This window comes from Dreissena polymorpha, chromosome 6 (genome assembly GCF_020536995.1).
Source record: "Dreissena polymorpha isolate Duluth1 chromosome 6, UMN_Dpol_1.0, whole genome shotgun sequence".
Lineage (NCBI taxonomy): Eukaryota > Metazoa > Mollusca > Bivalvia > Myida > Dreissenidae > Dreissena > Dreissena polymorpha.
This window is the reverse complement of record NC_068360.1, coordinates 61,666,067-61,689,863: the sequence shown is the minus strand read 5'-3', so window position 1 is coordinate 61,689,863 and position 23,797 is coordinate 61,666,067. Positions and strand designations below refer to the sequence as shown.

Sequence of the window (23,797 nt, the reverse complement as noted above, 5' to 3'; positions counted from 1 at the left end):
TATTTTTTGATAGTTGTTAAAAATTGCAGAGAATTGTAATAACCTTATTAATTTCACACCATATTTAGTACATTTCATTTATAGCAATTTGCTGCTAAAATTGTCATTTGATTTATAATATTTTCCATTTATTGTACTTCACTAGGTGATTTTTTTCCAAACAAAACTTTTAATTGTATCAAAAACAAACATCATGAATAAATGTTTAAAGCCACACACCTTGAAATGAAGTACATGTTAATAAATACTTATAGATGCAATTTCAAAATGTGCAAAATTGTCATAAAATCTCTAGCCTTGTTAGCAAGTTATTTATTGTTTTTTTTAATTTAAAAACCAAAAGTAGGATTTCTATACATATACATACATTTCGACAAACGCAATTATTTTTAAGTTTTAAAGCGCAAAAGAGACAGATGTCTACCTTGTAACCACCAGATATATTCTTATTGGCATAGATCAAATATGTTTCTCATTTATCCTTAAACTTACTATGCCATGTATTTCATTTCAAGGTGTGTGACTTTAAACAATGATTATTTATTGTTCATTAAGCGGAAATGAAAACAGTTTTGCAAGAAGTTCTCTGGTTCTTCTTTGCTCTAATAAAATTGCATAGAGTGTCTTATTTTGCTGTCTCAAAAGTTGAGAGACATCTTCATGGTCATCTGAAAAAAAAGGTTTATTTTTAGTAATAGAAAGAAATTCAGGCAAAATGGACTTTAACAAAGGTAGGAATAGGTAACGACTCGCCCCATTAACAACTCGCCTCATAACGACTCGCCCATTGTTAATTGGGCTAGTCGTTACAATACCTATAGAAAAGCAACATGACTGCGAAACTTAAATAAATTAACATAATTCAACAGTTTATTTCTTGAAATATTACCATCTTCACTTGTCTTCCGCCTTTTGTTTTTCGTGCTTGGACTCCTGTAATAATTCAAATTAACATACATTGAAATAATTTGTTAGACGATTGTTATAATAATTGGAATAAAACAAGGGCTGTTTGTAAAACACACATGCCCCCAAAATGGACTGTCAATTGTAGTTGTTTCAGGTCACTGTGACCTTGAACTTTGACCTAGAGTCCTGAAAATCAATAGGGGTCATCTGTCGGTCATGACCAACGTCACCATGAACTTTCCTGATCCTAACCCTTAGCATTCGTGAGTTATCATCCGGAAACCATTTTACTGTTTCAAGTCACTGTGACCTTGACCTTTGACCTAGAGTACTGAAAATAAATAGGGGTTATCTGTCAGTCATGACCAATGTCCCTATGAACTTTCCTGATCCCAGGCTTAAGCGTTCTTCAGTTAACATCCGGAAACCATTTACTGCTTTAAGTCACTGTGACCTTGAACTTTGACCTAGTGACCTGAAAATCAATATGGGTCATCTGCAAATCATGATCAATGTACCTATGAAGTTTCATGATCCTAGGCGTAAGCGTTCTTGAGTTATCATCCGGAAACCACTTGGTGGACGGACGGTCCGACGGAACATGTGCAAAACAATATACCCCCTCGTCTTCGAAGTAGGGCATAAAACACACCTTATGTTGATTGGCAATAATTACATTTTTATTACAGGGATTGTGTGGATATTAATAATATGTATTATACTGTTGAAATGTATTCCAAATTAATTGGTTATCTTGTTTCAGTTTAACATTACTGAATGTATCGTATTTATACTAATAGCATATTTTAGTAGTGTTTTGTCACATTATTTATATGTTTTAGATGCTTTGCTGAATACACACTGTTGTTAACAAATAGATGAAATAAAAAGAATTTGTTATAACGCACTGCACATACATTTTTGTTTTTTGGTTTGGAGTTGCGACTCCTCCTACCACCTGGGGTTCTAAAGCTACAGTGGGCTCCACACACATCGTACTGCATGATTGACCATGTTGCTCTGCAATCATCGGCTGTTGTGTTCCTGTCATTATTGAAAACAGACAAAATGTTTCTTCAACTCAAGTGCCTTTCAAAACAATGAAGATTAGAAGCACAAGTACATTTAGCGTTAGCAGCGGGGATAGCAGTAATTTTTACTGTTTTTGCGAAAACAGTACTGTTTTCGTTATCTAGTCATACCGGCAGCGGGGTGTCATTAACTGTCACAACGGCGACTGTTTTAGTGGAACGGTATGGTAAATAATATAGCTAATGACAGTAAGTAAAGATTACTTTTTTATTTGATCATTGCAATAAGGTATGTTACTCACGTTGCACAGCAAACGTGTCCACACCACCGAACCCCACAATCGACTCTTCGCCAATAACATCTATCATCTATAAGAAATTAGATCTAACTGTACGGTAATCAACAATATAATTTGCATCAAACTTAGGCCTAAAGAAGTTGTATGTTTCCGCTAACCCGACAGACACGAACTTTTTTACCGACCCTTAACTTGTTTTGCCATTTGAAGTCAAGTTTACAGACAAAAAATCAGTTTTTGGTTACATTTGTTAAACTGGAATATTTTATCGATATAATGATTGTGCCATCTTAGAATTATATTAAATGATGTTTGCATTGATGTTTTGAAGACTTTTGTCAATGGACTTACCTTGTTAGTGGAACACAACGTGTAAAAGTCAAACAAAAGTTCAATGAAAGTTACGAAAACCTACTTTTTTATTTTTGGTGATGTTAGCGGAAGTAAAACACAACTTTTTTACGCGTACAAAAGAGTACAAAACACTTTAATTCTAAATTATATGAAAAGACACTTATGAACCCTATTAATTAATCAAGCAAGTATTTTTTAGATTTCTACGGTAGGAGTATTATTGATTTGACTTAAATGATACACTGCATTACATAATTAATTTCATCACAGCTATCAGTCAGATACAGTAATTTACATTTGATATCATTGGTTATGAATAAAAAAACAATATTCTAAGGTCACTCATCAAATAGAGATATGCTTTGATATAGCTTTCTCTTGGTATAGTCGTGAATACAAATGCATTTACTTTCTCCTCCCACTGCTCCAGTGTGATTGCTGGCCCCCCTCCAGTTTGTTTCATTGATAGGCGCCGTTGTCTTTCTTTCTTTCTCAGTTTTGTTTTCGTGTCGGAAATCTTTTTCCGGATCTCTTCCACTGTTCTTTCTTCTGCTCCCAGTGCGTTTATTCTGCATGAGATTATGTTTACATACGTCTAGCATGTTTAGTGACATTTTAATAAGCTATATCCTTATTTAACAAGAAGCCGTCAGAGACGGGTTATGATCCCCAAAGTTTTTTTGTCACAATATTGCACTATATATTCAGATAAAAAGAAACGTCTAGTAGTTGGGGGGACAAAAATTGCACTATATGTACAGTTAATGGAAAATTTCAAACGGCCATAACTCTGTGAAAAATCATCCGACCAGAACCGGCTGATAATATGCACATCTCCTCTTGGTAGTGAAGCTTCCCATAAAGTTTAATTGAATTCCGGTCATTTATTGCTGAGAAATAGCCCGGACAAAAATTGTGCACGGACGGACGGACACACGCACGGACAGACGAAGCGGCGACTAAATGCTCCCCCCCCCCAAAAAAAAAAAATGGGGGGGAGCATAATAAATTATTATGGTGTTTTTGAGCGTTTAAACTACAGTAAGCACATGTCACGTTGTGTTTTTTTCTAATCTAAAATTGTGTTCATTGTTAAGTTTCAAAGAAAATATAATAGTGCGCTAGATGATACTCACTGTTCTGCAATTTTTTCCCACGCAAGATCCTTATCTTTTCCAGACAACGTCGATGAAAAATTGCCGTTTATCAACGCATGCTGCTCGATGTAAGCAGCTGCTAACACCTCCGTTTCTATTTTTGTCCAATTCAATTTCCTTTTTTCTCTTTTCTTCTCATTAAGCGTTACCGCATCCATTGTGACAAGTTAAAACTTAAACAAGTGCAGACGACACTAGGTGACAACACACTTACGAAAGCAGATGGGTTACATAAAACAACAAAGTAAAAATAGTATAGTTTAAGCGTCAGAGTTGTTGTTGTTTGTTTACATGTCACCTCCAAGTTGGAGAGTTACGATCATTTTTTTCACTTACGTACGGTGTCAAACTTACGCAATGTTAGTAAAACGCACTTACGAAATGCGTACGTAAGTCGTAACTTGTCAACTTACGCCAATACTTACGCAATACTTAAGTATTGTTAGTAAAACGGTACCCCGGGTACTTAAAGAATTATATGTGTGATTAATAATTTTGAAACTTTTAAACGATCGGAAATTAACAAAAAATGCATCGATACAAGTATGAATTTAAAATGACATTTCGGCTTTTGTATCTCTAAATACAGACCTATTTTGTAAATCACCATATTCACATATTTCGCATATATTTAATCGATTTTACAGCATACTTGATATTTGTTAAACATGAATAGAAATCAAATTTAAAAAAAACACGGTCAAAGTGAGATATAAACGCATTTCTACAAATAAATCAAACTCTATTAAGCTTACCGGTATTCCAAAATGTGAAAAAAAGCACCACTAAGCTGGGTGAAAAACATTAAACAATTATTTCAGAATTACATGGCATACTAATTGAAATAATCTGATTGATACTACCATCGATAGATATGATTGGTCATCGTTGTTGGTAAATGCGGATTACATGTTGCTAGGTCGATTGTGCAATATGTTAGAATATGAGGTGATCACATTCCTTGATTGTGGAATCATAAATGAATAGCGTTAAGGCGTATTATAAAAGGTTGCACCACGACTGTAAGAACCCTTCGGGGGTGTAATAACCTACTCATAAGGAATTGAAGTTCAGTCAGATTCTATCCAAGTTCCAACTTATATTACATCGTCTATTTTTCCAAATGCCAAATGAATGTCACCTTGTTTTACACTTTATAAGCAGGGCGCATTCATTTCAATATGGGGATATGCTTTGTAAGGACTAGAGCTTCCAATTATAAAATATGTTGTTACCACTATATAATACAGGTGTTGTCACAGTCGTTTAAGCAAACCATGTCTGAACAATACGCTTCCCAAGCTGGTATGGAACTAAATAGTGAAATAAGAACGTTAACGATACTTTGAGCAAAGCAACAGCTTTATCATGATTTGTAAAAAGTAGACAACTCAATATCAATACAAAAAAGAGTCACGAGAAAAAAATTAAATTTAAAACTAAGAATGTGTTAAACGCAATACCTTACAATACTCATTTTATATCATATAAGTGCGTTCTTTTATTACTAGTATATATTATATATATATATATATATATACCGTTTTAATCCGCGTTTCGATGTGGATATCTATGTTGCATAAAGAACATTACAACTTGAAATTCTTTTTGATCACATAGTTCATTCACAGGTTTGTAATGCATCAGTTATTTATATTAATATGGGGTACAAATTAAACTCAATACCCAATATCAGGAAAGTATTTCTTATAATCATCTGGTAGAATTTTATTTTAAACCATGTCTTATAATGAGACATTGACCAAGCATAGCATATTCGTTATATCTATAAAACAGCAGTAACGCCTTGTACTAAAAAATAAGGGGTCTAAATATATAATCTGAGCTCGAAATTTACATGAATTACAGTTTGAAAAAGGATAACTGAACTAGATAGAGATTGTCTGTTAATAAGCTAAAACAAAGGTACAATCCAAAAAGATGAAACAAAATTATTTCGCCATCTGTATCTTTTATCACTTCGTGAAATATGTTTTAGTTTACTGCGATAGATAATTGCATTTCGGCATAACTGCTAGGTAAACGAGTATCGATGACTCTGACTACGCAACGGGTTATATGCTGAAGTTACGATAGAATCGTACGCAGATGGAGTGGGATGAGGTGTCTGCCCTTTGTACTTCCGTACAATTTCATTTATTTCCATATCTTCGGCAGGTTTCATTAGTTCACGTTCAGATTCAGTGTTCGTATAACTGGAAACAAACACCATATTATAAGTTATTATGCAATTGTAAATATATTTGTATACACAGACATGAAGGAAGAGCACATGTATATATTTGCCAGAACTGTCACAAAATAACAGAAACAGTTACCAGTATTTTTTTTTAATAAATTTATCTTAAAAAATGGGGCAATATCCTCAAAACCAAATTATTTAATGAGCCTGCTGCTGCAGATTCAGATTTAAATTAATTATTTTTTTGAAAAATAAAATTAATTCCAATTTATATATTGTGTCAAAAAAATTGACAAATCGACATAATCTGAATAATCTGAACAATACTTTAAACAATTAACGTACACTGTCTTTTTCTTGCCAGAATTGCCTCCTTTTTCACGCCAACCTGGTTTAAAAAAAATCAGAATTGAAAATTATACAACAAAATTTATGTGTATAATTTAAACATGATTTAGTGCATGTGAAACATGATCTTATACTTATTACCAAAATGCGCTCGAAACGCGAAACTACGACAGAGGCATGAGTGACACCGATATGTTCCCCAGGAGGCCGTTTCATCAATATTTACGATTTTTATACAATCGTAAATTATGTATCGAGATTAATGTAGTCGTTTACGTTTTTACATAAACTCCGTTTCATCAACGAAATCGTAAAGACACCATACATAAAATACGACTACTTAAATATACGTATTTTGTAGCCGATAAAACTAGTGACGCAGTCTGAAGTATGACGTAATTTTCGCGCGTTCTGTCAGCAGAGGAAAATATCGCATAACAATAGCAAAGACCTATAGAATAAATTTATCTATAGGTCTTTGACATTAACAATGCTAGTTGTGAACTGAAACAAAAACAAACATTGGAATATGTCGGCAACGACTATTCTTGTACACTGATGTGTGGAAGGCTACCGTCTGCTGTTTGGCAGCCACTCTTATTGCGTAAGGAGGCAAAAAGGAGTTATTTTGAAACTGAAAGGCGACGGTTGAAATGTGAGTTGACAACTTGTTGGTCATGAACATGAATGTAGATTATTTATCGCATATTTTGTTATTCGTGAATAAAAAATATATTGTTTAGAGTAAGTGTTTTGTTCTTTCTATGCAGCAAGGCGACTGTGTTTAAGATCAATGAACAGTTTAATAATATTCATTTATTCACGCTGGGTATGCGAATACTTCGTTTACGGATGGCACTTCACTTACAGAGAACAACAAACGCCACGCGCGAGAGGTGAGTTCTTCAGCTTTTTTGTATTTATGTTCTGTTTATTTGGTTTTTAAACACAGAACATTGTTTGGGTGATTAATGGTATAGCACTTCGTATTGCGAAGAAAGAAATTCGCGGAAAAACGGTGAATTATTTAAAAAAAACGATAAAATTCCATCGATAATCAGCATGAATTGAATTATCAGTACATATTTAAACAAAATAAACATACTTGGAAATAAATCAAGAACGTGCTTACTATTCGAAATAAAAGATCAATATATCCAGTAATGTTACAACATGTTACATTTTAGTTTACTAATGTATTTGAGAAAATTCAAATGTTTTAAGAGTCGCATGCACATTTTTCATCTGCACTTCGTTTACCGATCATCTAAAAAACAATGGCACTTCGTTTCCCGACATCTAGACACTTTTTTCCAGATGTAACACACTCGTTTTTTGTGAATCAAAAATGCAGAATTCGCTGTGGAATACTGTTAAAGTAAGCAGGCAATAAATAAAAATGTATGTACTTAGTACGCAAATAAAAAACGAATTACCGAAGCATGTTCTTATCCCTTTGAAATATGATTATGATTTGGTAAAAATTTGAAAGATAAATGTTAAATTGGATATGTCTAATGAGTAAAATCTATATGACCATATATTTTAAATTACGTTCTAAGCGGTTGATCTAAAGCATTTATCTTTATGTCCAAATGAAGGTACTAAGGCTATTTACTTATATATTAGATAGCATGTCATGAATAATCACTCTGCTTAAACTGCCTCTCAGAGATTAATATCAGCAACGATGCAGGTCCGAAATTCTATTGGAACTGTTTGGCTCAATGCCAGTAAACGAAAATAGCAATAAAAGAACGGACGGGGTTGATTTAATCACACGACAGTGGTGTAAAAATTATGCATAACAGTCTTTGTTTTTAATATAAACACAACACATGCTGCATATGAAGTTCTATCCTATATAGCACCCTAAACTTCGTTTGTGGGGGTATACTAAGTACTGACTCCATAATATGACATTTAAACATTTTATGTACGCATTCCTTTTTTCCAGAATCAGTTGTTTTTACGGTTTAATTTTAACCGTGATTCTTAAAACTCAACCAATACAGTGATTTAGGGTCAAGTGAATCGCACTTCAAGCAAACGTTAGCGTTGCGTAAAGGGAAGTGCTCCCTATAAGCAGGGCTCAAAATTAAGGGAGTTTTACCATTCTCTTTTTAATTTTGTTGCTACGCATAAGTATCGTCTTGATGATGCGATTCAAATAAGCACAACCGACATAGGATTTTATGAAGAACAAATGTGTATTTGCCTCATAAAGACCCCTTCACTACCGTTATCTAGAGCCCTGCTATAAGTAAAATTAAACACGATTGTGTTGATCCGCATTATCCGTACACATTTACTTAATAATAAATATTGTCTTATTTGAAAATTGCAATTATAATAAACGTAGTATAAATTAATAGTAATGGGATTTTTGAAAAGTATATTTTCAAAATGTTTCGTATGAATAGCAATAATATAAATAAATGCATTTAAGGTAGAAGATAAAACTCAGTTATTAGAGTGCCCGCTTTCTTGAAAGTCTCCGTAATCTGAAGTGCCCTTTATCGGTAAACAAAGTGGCTGCAACTTTATGTATGCCACCTATTACAACATGCACTATCTTTGTTTATATTTCATTGAATACTATCAAAATTTCAGTATTTGAAGCACAGTGATTACTCTACATGCTGGAATAGCAAACAATTTCTTGCAATAATTCTAAGTAGTTTTATTTTGATAAAATGTTTACTGTTCATCCCGTTTATGCTGTTTTCCGATCGAATTTTCTATTTTTTGGGCAAAACTGTACCATTCTTCCGTGAAATTGTGTATTCCCAATATAAAAGGATACACCATTTATCAACTCGACCATGTGTCTTGTCTTAAAAACTAATCTTTAGGATATAACTTTAAATAAAACAGAGAAACTTACCTCTAGCGCGTGGCGTTTGTTGTTCTCTGTTAGTGAAGTGCCATCCGTAAACGAAGTATTCGCATACCCGGCGTGTTATTTAGGCCAAGGGAATTCAGGCTGACAATAACTTGAACAAGACATCATTCATTGAAAGTTTGTCATGTCAGCATTTTTTTGTTCAATTATCTAATATTTTATTTCAATAAGGTATTAGATTCACATGACAAAACATATAGACGAAACGGAATGAGTTAATTTATGATGTCATAAATATGATGTCATATGTCAGAGTTCATGCTTGAATTATATTGTTTTTAAATGTTTAAATTATCGTTTGGAATTAGGCGCTGTTCGGAATTATGAACACCCCCTCTACAGTACTTAAAAATGTCATATCAGTAGGAATGCTATTTCCCTGTCTTTATAATTATTATTATATTGTCATTTACAATAATTAATTATAGTGATGATTTACAAGATGTAAATCAACCTAGATTTATTATGTTGTTGCTGCAAAACTGTGTAACATGTAACAATCACAAATATAGTTTTCATTTCTTTGTTTTTCCAGGAAACAAAATGTTATCACTGGCTGAAAGACCTGAACATGATGCACCAATTCCATGTACAGAGAATAGGTTTGTCAAAACTCAAACAGAAGTTGCGTTACCCAACTGTGTTAAATCAGAAAACAGAGAACGGAAGCCAGAAGCAACAAATAGTAAATATTAGTTTTTTCTATAAATTATAGTAAAGCTGACTGCTTATTATTTCCTACAATAAAAATGCAACAATTTATGTTTTCTATTTTTTCTTTTTTCTCATTTTACTCTGTTATAAATGGGGATAAAGAATTGCTGCATTTTTTAAATAAACTTATTAACCGACTTGTATTTTTAAAAATTCTTTTTCGACATCGACATATTTGGAATTTGGAAAGAAGTAATTGGACTGTAGAGCATTAGTGTCACACACAAATTTTGAGTTTAAATTTAGAAAGCTAGATAAATATCACAATACAAAAACTAACTTTCAAAATCAATAATGTCAGTCATGCTGTCTTATTATGACTGGTTTGTGTTATTTTTGACAACCACACTTGTCTAATACATGAAAGTGCCATATGTTGTAATTAATACATAGTTTTGTTAAATGTATAAACTAGTAATTTATTTACTTGCAGCCACATGTGAAGAATGTAGCAACAGTGTGACTAAAACTCGAGTGATGTTGATTTCGTCAAGGGAAAGAAATGCCATTCTGAAAGACATTAGGAAAAATCTAGAGGAGCTGCTTTCTCTTTAAACAAAATGAAATTTCAAATTGCTCATATGTTTCTGGAAATTTTAATTGGTTTTACATGTGATGATGTTCAGTGATTCTATGAAGCTTATTATAACACATAATTAGCTCGGCGTTTTCGGAGAAAATCCGAGGTATTGTCATAGCCAGCTCGTCGTGTCGTCCGCGTTGTGCTAAAACCTTAACATTGGCACTAAAATCAAAGTGCTTCCACCTACAACTTTGAAACTTCATTATGTAGATGCACCTTGATGAGTTCTACACGCCATACCCATTTTGGGGTCACTAGGTCAAAGGTCAAGGTCACTGACCTCTAAAAAAAATATTCTGACAAGCTTTCATTTATTCAAAACTGTACCCTTAGCCAAGCGTGGCACACGTTATGCGGTGCTCTTGTTGAGATATAAATTTTCATATGAATTATAACACCAGGCCCTGTTGGTATATTGTACTTTCAAAATAAAAATAAATAAATGTGAATGTTCTTTATGTTTTATTTATTGAATACTAGTGTCATTGCAACTGTTATCAAAAACAGTAAACATTATTATGATAACAAGAGCACCGCCTTGCGGCTGCAGGCCGCTCATCTATTTTCTTTTTAAAGGTGAAGGGACTCTCAATTTCAATCACAAAGGAGGGAGGGGTGGAGTGAAGAGGGGTGTATAGTGTGGGGGTGTGGTCATTTATTACATTATCTTCCAAAAATGCGGAAAAAAATGCAAAAAAAAAATCAGGGGGGGAGGGGGGAAGGGATTCTTGGGTGCGATGGTTGGACGGTATTTCAAAAATAAAATAGTTAAAATAAATATTTGTGTTTTTAACCATTTCAAAAAAAAAATGGGGGGGGTTGGGGGGGTGGGGGATGGTTTGGGTGGAGTCTATTGTGGTATGTCAGGTAAGAGTTGTTTTGTCAAAGTATCAATCAAATCTAATCATAAATAAAGAAGTTATGTCAATTTTAGCAAAATTTAATAATTTGACCTTGAGAGTCAAGGTCATTCAAAGGTCAAGGTAAAATTCAACTTGCCAGGTACAGTAACCTCATGATAGCATGAATAAAAGTGGATCGAAACACAAAATTTAACCATATATTCAAAGTAACTAAGTCAAAAAAGGGCCATAATTCCGTAAAAATGACAACCAGAGTTATGCAACTTGTCTTTTTACTGTCCCCTTATAATAGTTTGCGAGTGTTCCAAGTATGAAAGCAATATCTATGATACTTTAGGGGTAAAGTTGACCAAAACACAAAACTTGACCAAATTTTCAATTTTCTAAGTATAAAGGGCCCATAATTCCGTCCAAATGCCAATCAGAGTTACATAACTTTGCCTGCACAGTCCCCTTATGATAGTTAATAAGTGTTGCAAGTATGAAAGCAATAGCTTTGATACTGTAGGAATAAAGAGGACCTAAACACAAAACATAACCAAATTTTCTATTTTCTAAGTATAAAAAGGGCACATAATTCTGTCAAAATGCCAGTCAGAGTTACATAACTTTGCCTGCACCGTCCCCTTATGATAGTTAGTAAGTGTTGCAAGTATGAAAGCAATAGCTTTGATACTGTAGGAATAAAATGGACCTAAACACAAAACTTAACCAAAATTTTCAATTTTCTAAGTATAAAAAGGGCACATTATTCTGTCAAAATGCAAGCCAGAGTTATCTAACTTTGCCTGCCCAGTCCCCTCATGATAGTAAGTAAGTGTACCAAGTTTGAATGCAATAGCATTGATACTTTCTGAGAAAAAGGGACCTAAACGCAAAACTTAACCGGACGCCGACGCCAAGGTGATGACAATAGCTCATAATTTTTTTCAAAAAATAGATGAGCTAAAAATGTCTATGAAAATACAAAACAATTGCATAGGTAAACAACATATTTTAACGGTAGATGAAGACTTAATTATTTAACAGAGCATAATAAAAGGGGTATATTTAAGTAAATACATTTGGCAAAGATCTTGTATACAGGTAAACTTCTAGTTTTTCATGACACTAACATCCATATTTATAGACAGCACACTTTATATTTTTTGGTAAAAATAATTTTAAAAGCCCACTTTTTTAATGTGGCTTTGAGAATTTTCAGTACAGAGAATACAAATTAGAGCTAACGGTCAGTGGGTAAAATATCACTTGAAAAATTGTTCATGGGGAAAAACACCTTCAGTATATATGTTCTTTTCTGGAGCTCAGATAATTGTTAAATATTTAAGGAACCATTTCACAGTTTGGTAAATGTTTCAGCTTCGCAAATGTTCGTTAAGTTATGATATTTGTGAGGAAACAGTAATACTTAACATTTACCATGCTCTAAAATATCCATAATATGCATCTTTTGACGATTAAAAAACCTGAAAATTTTAAAGCGTTGCAGCGTGATACAATTGAACAATTTCGAGAGTTCTGTTGTTGTCGATATATTTTGTGACACGACGAGGATTGCTTATATAAATTATAAAATACATCACTCATGGTATGAGCACGGATGGCAGAGTGGTCTAAGTGTAAGACTTTTACTCCAGAGGTCAGTGCTTTGAGCCCAGTTGAGGGTTACTTTTTTTTCTTTCTTTAATTTTATTCTTGTTTTTTTACTGGAGCTTTTTAGATCCAATGTTTATATTTATCAATATAAAGCATTTAATGAAAAACTTTAATATCTGCCAAAATCTGTGAAAAGGTCCTATTAAAATAATTATTAAATCAAGCACTTGGTAATATCTAACACATAACTTATTTATTGGTACTCAGAACATTGGCATTTGTTTGTTTCACAAACCTATAACCTTGAAGTAAATATTAGCCAAATTATGCATACAAAATTATAAAACATGCAAACATCAGCTTTTGTAACTAAAATATGGCTAGACCACCATGAATACCAATCCTTCCAAATCAGCGATGACACAACTTTAAGCCATTTGACTGAGAAGTATAGCCTGCCTATTCAGAGAAGACTCGAGCGATCTATAACTTAATAACATTAATAACTATATCAATTGTACCAATTTAAAACATTTTTATCTAACAGTTCGATCAGCTGCTGTCTCATATTAAATGCTGCTCCCTGTACTGGTGTGTTGTTTATTACTTCCGGTTCCATCACATCTCAAACCAAATCCTTTATCAGAGGAACGTTCAAGACACAGGTTATGCAGACGGCAGACGCATGGAAACAGTTGCTTGTTTACATCACTTATTGGGCTTGAAAGGCAAGCATCCATCAGTGACATGCTGACATCTAAAAAATAGAAAAAGTATTTCTTTAACATAGATATTTGTCTAAGTGACTAAATTGCGCTGATTCCACAGGCTTATTTGATTTTAATATTATTTATATATAATATATAGCCTACAAAACACAATATTTGTGTCTGTATTCACCATTAATGCTCAATTTAATTTAAATGCACTAGTAAACAAGAAATGTGTTTGTCAGAAACACTATGTCCCCTTCTGTGCCGCTTTGATTTAGTTTTTCAGACCTTTGACCTTGAAGGATGACCTTGACCTTTTACCACTCACAATGTGCAGCTCCATGAGATACATGTGCATGCCAAATATGAAGTTGCTATCTTCAATATAGCAAAAGTTTTTGCAAAATGTTAAAGTTGGCGCAAACAGACAGACAGGGCAAAAACAATATGTCCCCCACTATAGTGGTGGGGGACATAAAAATACGTTCATACATAGGGGATAAGCAAAATGAATATTAAAGATTTAAAATAAAATGAATCAAAACATCAGTTAATTTAAACGGATTTTTTTTAATGAAACATCACGTACATACACGCAAACAACCCTCATTTATAATAAAACTTAATTTACATGTAAATTTAACAATTTAATAATTAAAGATGTACCTTATCAAGCTTTAGAAGTTACCTTTGATTTAAGACACTGTGAGGCACAAGAAAGAGATTGGCAACAATAGTTTATTTAAATACTGTGTGGTCAGTTGATCTCGCACTAATAAGACTTATATTTCACAATTTACATGATATATTACCAAAATCTTGACCGTCTACATAGATGGTCATTTTAGGCCTGTTCCGCAGCATTGGAGGGATGAGGTAAAGGGGTCATCAGGTAAGTCCTTAACGGATACCCACTATCTCCCAGCAGATGACCCGCATCATTGTAGCTCTGATAGTGCTGTAAATTAAACTATTTTATTGAAAAGTTGCTTTGTCTATGTTAAAACAGCAGTCCATAGGTAATGTTGTTGGATTAAGGATAGCATCTCAATAAGCTTCACCAACCTAGCTGAAGTATATTTTAGTTATCGTAGATTAAATAAATGTAACTTAAGACAATATTTCAAGATAATACAGATAGCTGCATTGGCTAATACGCATTAAAGAAGAGAAGCCGGATAACACCATGCTCATGGTGTCGATTATTGCAGTTAATGATTTTTGCGCATGTACATAAATAATCATTATTTGATGTCAAAGATGATAAGCATAACGCTTAGTAAGTTGAACCTGTTATGGTATTTCTCTGCTTTAATATCTAGTTTAATGATAAGGTATTAAATGAATCATAATACTGTATTTACATTTACCTCATGTTGACGTCAACAACAGCCTGCACATTAATGGCATGGAATCCTTCAGAGTAAAATCTCCCTTGCCATATACCTCAATGATGCCAAAATCTATAAAAATAAAAAGAATGCATTTACATGAGAGTGCTCATGTTCTCATTATAAAACACAAAAGAAGGGGACGAATGCATGAAAAGAAGTTAATTCAAAAAAGCCACATCAATATTTAGAAATAAAAACTTTGGATGGGGTGCACATTTATAGCACTGCAGAATTAAATTTAACAAATAATTAAATTTTACGCAAATGAAAACAATATAAAAACAAGAGCACCGCCTTGCGGGTGCAGACCGCTCATCTATTTTCTTTTTAAAGGTGAAGGGACTCTCATTTTCAATCACAAAGGAGGGAGGGGTGGAGTGAAGAGCGGTGCATTGTGTGGGGGTGTGGACATTTATTACATTTTCTTCCAAAAAATGCGAAAAAAAAGGAAAAAAAAAATCGGGGGTGGGGGGGTGGGGGGGGGGTGGGGGGGGTGGGGGGGATTCTTGGGTGCGATGGTTGGACGGTATTTCAAACATAAAATAATAAAAATAAATATTTGTGTTTTTTAACCGTTTCATAAAAAAAAATTGGGGGGGGGGGGGGGTGAGGTGGGGGGTATAGTGTGAGGGTGTGGTGGTAATTTGTGAGATGATCTTAAAAAAAAAAAAAAAAAAAAAAAAAATGGGGGGGGGGGGGATTCGGGTGGGGGGAGGGGGGGGTGGGGGGGGGATTCTTGGGTGCGATGGTTGGACGGTATTTCAAACATAAAATAATCAAAATAAATAGTTTTGTTTTTTAACCGTTTAAAAAAAAATTGGGGAGGGGGTGGGGTGGGGGGGGGGGGGTATAGTGTGAGGGTGTGGTGGTCATTTGTGAGATGACCTTAAAAAAAAAAAAAAAAAAAAAAAAAAAAAAAATAGGGGGGGGGGGGGGTTGGGGGGGGGGCACGGGCTATGGTTTGGGTGGAGTCTATTGTGGTATGTCAGGTAAGAGTAGTTTTGTCAAAGTATCAATCAAATCTAATCATAAATAAAGAAGTTATGGCAATTTAAGAGAAATTTAATAATTTGACCTTGAGAGTCAAGGTCATTCAAAGGTCAAGGTAAAATTCAACTTGCCAGGTACAGTAACCTCATGATAGCATGAAAGTATTTGAAGTTTGAAAGCAATAGCCTTGATACTTAAGAAGTAAAGTGGATCGAAACACAAAATTTAACCATATATTCAAAGTAACTAAGTCAAAAAAGGGCCATAATTCCGTAAAAATGACATCCAGAGTTATGCAACTTGTCCTTTTACTGTACCCTTATGATACTAGTAGTTTGCGAGTGTTCCAAGTATGAAAGCAATATCTATGATACTTTAGGGGTAAAGTGGACCAAAACACAAAACTTAACCAAACTTTCAATTTTCTAAGTATAAAGGGCCCATAATTCCGTCCAAATGCCAGTCAGAGTTACATAACTTTGCCTGCACAGTCCCCTTACGGTAGTTAGTATGTGTTGCAAGTATGAAAGCAATAGCTTTGATACTTAAGTTAAAATGGACCTTAACACAAAACTTAACCAAAATTTTCAATTTTCTAAGTATAAAAAGGGCACATAATTCTGTCAAAATGCACGCCAGAGTTATCTAACTTTGCCTGCCCAGTCCCCTAATGATAGTAAGTAAGTGTACCAAGTTTGAATGCAATAGCATTGATACTTTCTGAAAAAAGTGGACCTAAACGCAAAACTTAACCAAAATTTTCAATTTTCTAAGTATAAAAAGGGCACATAATTCAGTCAAAATGCACGCCAGAGTTATCTAACTTTGCCTGCCCAGTCCCCTCATGATAGTAAGTAAGTGTACCAAGTTTGAATGCAATAGCATTGATACTTTCTGAGAAAAGTGGACCTAAACGCAAAACTTAACCGGACGCCGACGCCGACGCCGACGCAGACGCCGACGCCGACGCCGACGCCGACGCCGACGCCAAGGTGATGACAATAGCTCATAATTTTTTTTCAAAAAATAGATGAGCTAACAATAATGGTGATTTTTCTGCAAATATTAAATACAAAAGGCACCATCTACTTTACTCATCCATACTATACACTTATTGAAGCTCGATTGGTCATTGTAGGCTAGGGTACTACTTACACGTACCCTGGGTACTCTTAAGTATACTAACATGTACCCAGGTACGGTAAATATACTTAAACGTACCCGGGCCATATAAGACTGTACCCGAGTTGTATTCCAGCCCAAAATCCGATGTCGTAAAACGTGCTACCGATTACTGTAAAACGATATTGTTTATCTTCAACAAACTTCTTTTAAAAAACTACATCAACATGCTTTTTGAGTATGAGTTTCGATGATATAGAGGCCATTTAACAGAAAATAGACATTAATGTGAACACAATTAATTTACAAAAATAGGCGACAACGACCGATTTAGGGTTCAAATTCAGGGGTACGTTTAAGTATATTTACCGTACACGGGGTACATGTAAGTATACTTAAGAGTACCCGGGGTACATGCAAGTAGTACCCGAGCCGACAATGACCAATCAAGCCTTTAATATGGAAAATACCAAACACAAACAGTATTTTGATGCCATATGTTGTTGTTGTTGTAGTTGTATGAATCCCCTGTTGACTTTACGAGGTACCCAAGGTGTAGAGCTGTAGTTCTGCCCTTGGTAGTTTGAGGTTGGCGGCCTCTGGTAGTGTCTGATGCTGTCTCACAGAATGAGTCCTCACAAGAAATCACATAATTATATACGCTCACGATAAAAGCATGCCTATGTACGTTATATTACTAATTTAGGTAGCCGGATGTTAAAAAGAGTGTCCATCACGATAAAATGTAAGAAAAAGCTGATACACCGACTTAAACAATAATACGGATCACCGGATTGTCATTGATTTTCATGATAATGATGGTATAATCATCATTCAATTTGTTTTGAGAAACCCGCTTAATAAACGTGTGATTTTCAACATCTTCGAGATTAAGAACTGTTCGATCACAACAAGTTCAACATTGTCATTAGTGGGTGGGGTAAATAAGTCGTCATTTTTTGCCATCAATAAGTGCACGTCAGCAAAGATTTTAGTGAGTTAAACATAACTATTTTATAAAGCAACACAACGATTTAGGATAAACTTACAGTAATTATCATCGTAAGCTTTTATTCAGAAAAGATACAATGATTCATCCTTCAAATGTTTTGCTAAATCCAAGTCATGTGTTGTCAAATGCTATGTAAACAAAGGGTAACTACTCTAACGTTTTTGGGTTAAATTCTACTTATTTGCTGTTTCAAAATCCATTCAATTTTATAATTATAATTGTTGAAGTCAGAGGTTTCTTCACCCTATTTACATAAGCCTACCTGCGTGACGGGATCAATATGAGATCGTCGGCAAGTGGGTGACCGATCAAAACCAACAAACGCTCTGCACCGCCCCTACTTAGACGATATATCGAAACAATTTTCTCATCTCTTGTGTTTTCGAGAACAATTCTCTCCCTAAAAAGCCTTGGCATTGGTATTATTCGTCTCCTGTCATCGTCGATGAGAAAAACGACCACCATTACGTTTATTTACGGGTGCCCTTACCCAGTCGTATATTTATGTATGAAATTTATGTAATTTTAATTTAGCCTACGATTTGCTTGATGAAACGCGAATTCATTGAAACATCGTAATTTATGTAAATCGTAATTTACAACTAGTCGTAAATCGTTGATGAAACGGCTCCCTGGTATTGTGCTTTTCGTAGAATCCTTTCGGTAAATATGTTAATGACGCAATATTCTTATAATAAATGTTAATTTTACATCTCATAGCGTGTACAAGCGTAACTTATTAATAATTAAATAAATTAAAATATCAATTCAAATCTCAAACTACATCTTAAATGGTAGCAAAACACCTGCTTTGTGCCTATCTCAAACTGTGTGGTGTACTGGGATGATACTTGAAATGTGTTTAGTTTGTTTTGATATATTGATTTTTGTTATCTCAGTTATATACAGACATTGACACGGGCCATGTAAATGCGTTGGCTGTTACACATCTTGCGTTACATTGCGATTTCATAGTATCGTACTTTTTAACGTATTGTACTTAATCAGGAAAAAGGATGAACCGACATGCATCTCTATTCAGTTTTATTCCGTCATACTTGCTTCGTGTATCCAAGTTTTCACTTTATGAAATGTATTTGTGATTGGTATTGTGGGTATGTAGACGTGAACTACGTGACATTATGGATCATGATATGACTTACATTGCCGACATTCACAAAGCAGTTTTCTCTTTTTACAACAGGTCACTTTGCACGTTATGCAAAGAATACAGACGAATCCAACACACAACAAAACTGTCTGGACTCCATCAAGCACAACTCCGATGAAGTTGAGAGTGTTTTCTGTAAAACAAATTTAATTATTGCAAAGAATAAATGTAGCGTAAGTTACAATCCTATTGTCAATGGTTAATACAAAATGCAGTGAAATTTAAAAAAAGGGTCATGATATCAAGAAATTAAATTTAAATTTACAGATAATATATTCAATTGCGATCGTTTCATCGTTTTGAATTTTTTTGATAAGCTAGGTTTATATCAAGAGAACCGACGAAAAGTGTTCATTTTCTTCCGTTGAGAATGTGTATACATGCACAGTATTTACATACAATCATACATGTGTTTACAATTACAATACAAATACTGAGTAACAAAAACAATACATGATAATTAACTTGGCTTACATATACTGATTTCAAACATGAACATTTTTTTTAAGTATTTGATTCCGATTTTTCAACAAATTAACCAATTTCCGCTGCCAGGAAAATGTGATTAGATCTCAATAATACCTGGGATGACTTTTCCCGTCGAACAAAAAGTTTGAAGATCGTTGCCACTAATATCAACGGCAGCAGAATTCGTATGATTGTACGTCTCATAGCATGTATACGTCCCAAACGTATCCTCACCTACGCCAATTATGAAAAGTATTCCACCGACGTCAGATTTCGCTATTGCGTAACTTCGAGCCAGGATTTTATCACTTAAATAACAGCTATTGATATTTGTGCTGCATGCTGCAATGGTTTGAGTTCTGTTGAATTTTTTATTAGTAAATTTAAAAGATATATCGCTGTTCAATGAACACTCAATCGGAAGCTGTATGTCCCCCTTCTTCTTGTTCAATTGGAGAGAACTGTGTACTTCCTCTGCAAGAAAATGAAATAGAGTTTAATTAATTAATTATGGTTTCAAAATACAATATTGAAAGAGAAATATGATGTATCTAATTAATAATTGCTTCAAAATACTGTATTGCTGCGAAGCGATGCATATCTTAAATAAGTCAGTTTATATTATTGGTTTGTTTAAACAAACTTGCTTATACATGTATATACAAACCATTGATAGGTCCATTATTCAATATTTATTTCGATTTAAAAAAACAGGTTTAATAGTAACAGCCAAACTTTCAAACACGTTTACAGTATTTATATCAAAAAGCGATCGACTATTTACATCCCTCACAAACGAATTGTCTTGACCAAAAGTTACTGGGAATATCAAACTTTCTTATGAACGAAACATAGTTTTATTTTATGAAAATATATTACAATATCTATTTATATAATAATCTATCTTGGAATATGTGGTTTTTGTCAGTAAGTAGCTACAGGGAAACGAAGCACTTTTATAGTTTACATTTTATATCACGATAAAGTAATACCTGCAAGCCAAACAAAGATGAACACCCAGATCTGGAAAAACATATCCTGAAACAACATTCGTGAGTGTCCATTAAATGTAAACTACCAATTGTCGAATAGTTGTCGACCATAAACTGCAAAACAGGAAATCGATATCACATCGATAATGCAAAAACAACGAATTTTCTTGAAAATGGAATAACATGTGAAATATTGTGAACATTTTACATTTGCATACACATAGGGAGAATGTATTTGTTTAATCTTTTCATTTCGCAAACGTGCTTGTCTCTAAATGACATTCAAAATTAAATTGACGTTGAACGGATGTGTTCAGATCATAAACAGACAACGTTATAATGCGGATAAACCTAGTTTAGATATTGAACGGCAATTCATGACGAACCATAAATAAAGCACATAACGAAAGTAGTGTTTTAAGTCAATAAATTATATTTATGACAGTGTTTTTTTATAGCGTATCGCCAAATGATATCGGTCATGCTTTTCTTCAATAATTTTTTTTTAAATCGTATATAACTAATCTAGCGATTACAATACCATGTCAACTCAAAATGATTTAGCGATGCAGTGATTGCGAATACGCTAAGCTTATTAATGTCTCTGGTTTAAATCCCGGGAAAACAAACTTGTTTATTTAACTTTCATTCTCATAAAACTTATTAAACCTACTATGAAAATTGTAGTTGTAATTCGAAATACATTTTATATAATGTTTCAAAAAACGAACATATCCCTTTAAAAACAAGTTTTCTTTCTGTGGTATAAATCAATACTTCCTTATATAACGCTGACAAATGTTGGTATTAATTCGGTGCTCATTTCAAACTTGAATCGATTCATTTTGTTTTCTACTTCGATTAATATATCATATTGGGGAAATCTTCCGTCATATAATTTATATTGCTTTGTATCATTCAAATGTGATATTTAAATACGAGTATTAACTTTTTGTAGGGTTTGATGATTGCACGCTATATCCTTTCCACTGCATGGTCGGATTTACAAAAGGACTAATTATGGTGTGTGCTGTCAACATTTTTTTTATTTTATGTTTTTTTTCGCACAGCCGTCTTGATCAGGACGTTTACTTTGTGCAATATGATGACAACATTTCTTCCTGACAGTGGACCCAAATTGGAATAATTATAAAATTACGTTTACTGAGTAAAAAGAAAAGCATTCCATTATGTCTAAACCTAATTCTATCTCCATTTAAGGCCAAGCAACCAAAATGAATAACGCCAATATCTGAGTAGCGCCAATAATAACGTGATCGTTATGAAGTAAGGCCATTGATGTTTCAATCATGTATTGACTTCTTCACAAACGCCGATGGAATTTAGGAAACATTTTCGACCAGTAGACCCGCATGAATGCATCCTATTACTGCACTGGGAAATTTGAGAGAAATCTGTCAAAACATCTGTGCGAGATGAATGGGACACAATCTTTCCAACTTACCGATCTCTTAACTTTGTTTGTGGCATTGACTGTTTGTTTAATTGCTTTAAACATGTACGTTCAAACTTTATATACCTGCTTTATTTACATCATCACACTTCTAGACGTCAATCATCTTTTTGTTAAAAATGTCTAATTATGTTAATATATATCAATACTGATTGTACCTAATATGATTTATTTATTTATGTTGATTATCGATTTATTGTTTTAAATATCAAAAAGCTCACACACGTAGTACACTTAATTTATGTATCTGTTTAATGGTTTCAATATTCGATGAACAATATATTAAAATATTTACAATTGTGTAAATACCTACGCAATAAGACTTTATTTATAATTGTAGTTGCCTATATTTCGTTTCTTAAGAGTAATACTTACTGATAACGAAAAACAGAAATAACGTCTGGATGGCACCTAATTGATTTTTTATCATACTCTCAAGGTAGAAATAGAAATATTTAACGTACGTTTAGTATAAATAATTAATAACAACTCAACTAAATAGATACCTCCATTAGTATATACAAACATAACTACCGTAGCTTTTGAACGTATCATGTTATGTTGTAGAGGGTGTTGTTGTTGTTGTTTTTTAATAAATAAAATTATTTCACTTACTTGATAAAACTTCTAGCACATAAGTTTACTGAACTAATAACTTTCTCTAAGAAGTGAGGCTCATCATAAACATCTAATTTAACCACACTAATCGTCCAATTTTACGGTCTAAAGTATCGACCGTTCGACTATATTTGATATCTAATGCTCAGGGTCATGTTTTGAAACGATAACCTTATTTAAGTTACTGTGTTTAAGGGACCTTTTCACAGATTGTGGCATGTATTGAAGTTTGTCATTTAATGCTTTATATTGATAAATGTAAACTTTGGATCTAAAAAGCTCCAATAAAAACAAACAAGAATATCATTAAAGAAAGAAAAAGAGTAACCCTCAATTGGGCTCGAACCACTGATCCCTGGAGTAAAAACATAACGCTTAGACCACACGGCCATCCTTGCTCATACAATGAGTGATGTACTTTATACTTTATATAAGCAATCCTCGTAGTTATTCCAAATATAACGACAACAACAGAAGTCTCCAAATTATTCAATCGTTTCGCGTTGCAACGCTTTATATTTTTCAGGTTTTTATACCGTCAAAAGATGCATATAATGGATACTTTAGAGCATGGTGAATGCTCAGTATTACTGTTTCCTCACAAATATCATAACTACAACGAAAATTTGCGTATCTGAAAAAAAATTGTCAATTTACCAAAACGTGAAAAGGTTCCTTTAAATGCGATCGTTAGAGTTATTTCAATTTGCGATCTCGATAGGCAATATTCACTGGCATATTGACAGAATGTGCTGTTAAATTGGTTTCTTTTGCACATTTAACACTGTATATTTAGTTTTAAACTTGCAAAGTCAGTAGTAAGAATATTGATTTAGGAATATTTCTTTTTTTATATAATGTCAATTGTATTTATTTAT

At 33.6% G+C, this 23,797-nt stretch overlaps 2 protein-coding genes across 3 annotated transcripts; both read right to left on the bottom strand.

Annotated features, from left to right (window-relative positions):
* Positions 1-3,938, bottom strand: LOC127833900 (uncharacterized). Its single transcript, XM_052359415.1, has 6 exons — positions 3,730-3,938; positions 3,003-3,162; positions 2,243-2,309; positions 1,827-1,953; positions 890-933; positions 1-668 (listed from the first exon to the last, which is right to left on the bottom strand). The coding sequence occupies exons 1-6, from the start codon at positions 3,906-3,908 to the stop codon at positions 541-543; spliced, it is 705 nt and encodes a 234-aa protein (XP_052215375.1). The 5' UTR covers positions 3,909-3,938; the 3' UTR covers positions 1-540.
* A 1,412-nt stretch (positions 3,939-5,350) lies between these two features.
* LOC127833899 (uncharacterized) lies at positions 5,351-23,053 on the bottom strand. 2 transcript variants are annotated; one of them, XR_008027664.1, is made up of 7 exons: positions 22,917-23,053; positions 20,828-20,873; positions 19,950-20,309; positions 17,666-19,500; positions 15,049-15,141; positions 14,491-14,636; positions 11,337-13,722 (listed from the first exon to the last, which is right to left on the bottom strand). XR_008027664.1 is itself a non-coding variant. In XM_052359414.1 (6 exons), the coding sequence occupies exons 2-6, from the start codon at positions 20,868-20,870 to the stop codon at positions 5,786-5,788; spliced, it is 768 nt and encodes a 255-aa protein (XP_052215374.1). In that variant the 5' UTR covers positions 20,871-20,873; positions 22,917-23,053; the 3' UTR covers positions 5,351-5,785. The 2 variants fall into 2 exon arrangements, 1 of the variants encoding a protein (XP_052215374.1); XM_052359414.1 differs by lacking the exons at positions 11,337-13,722; positions 14,491-14,636; positions 15,049-15,141 and adding exons at positions 5,351-5,966; positions 6,299-6,341 and having other exon boundaries at positions 19,360-19,500.
* Positions 23,054-23,797: the final 744 nt, after the last annotated feature.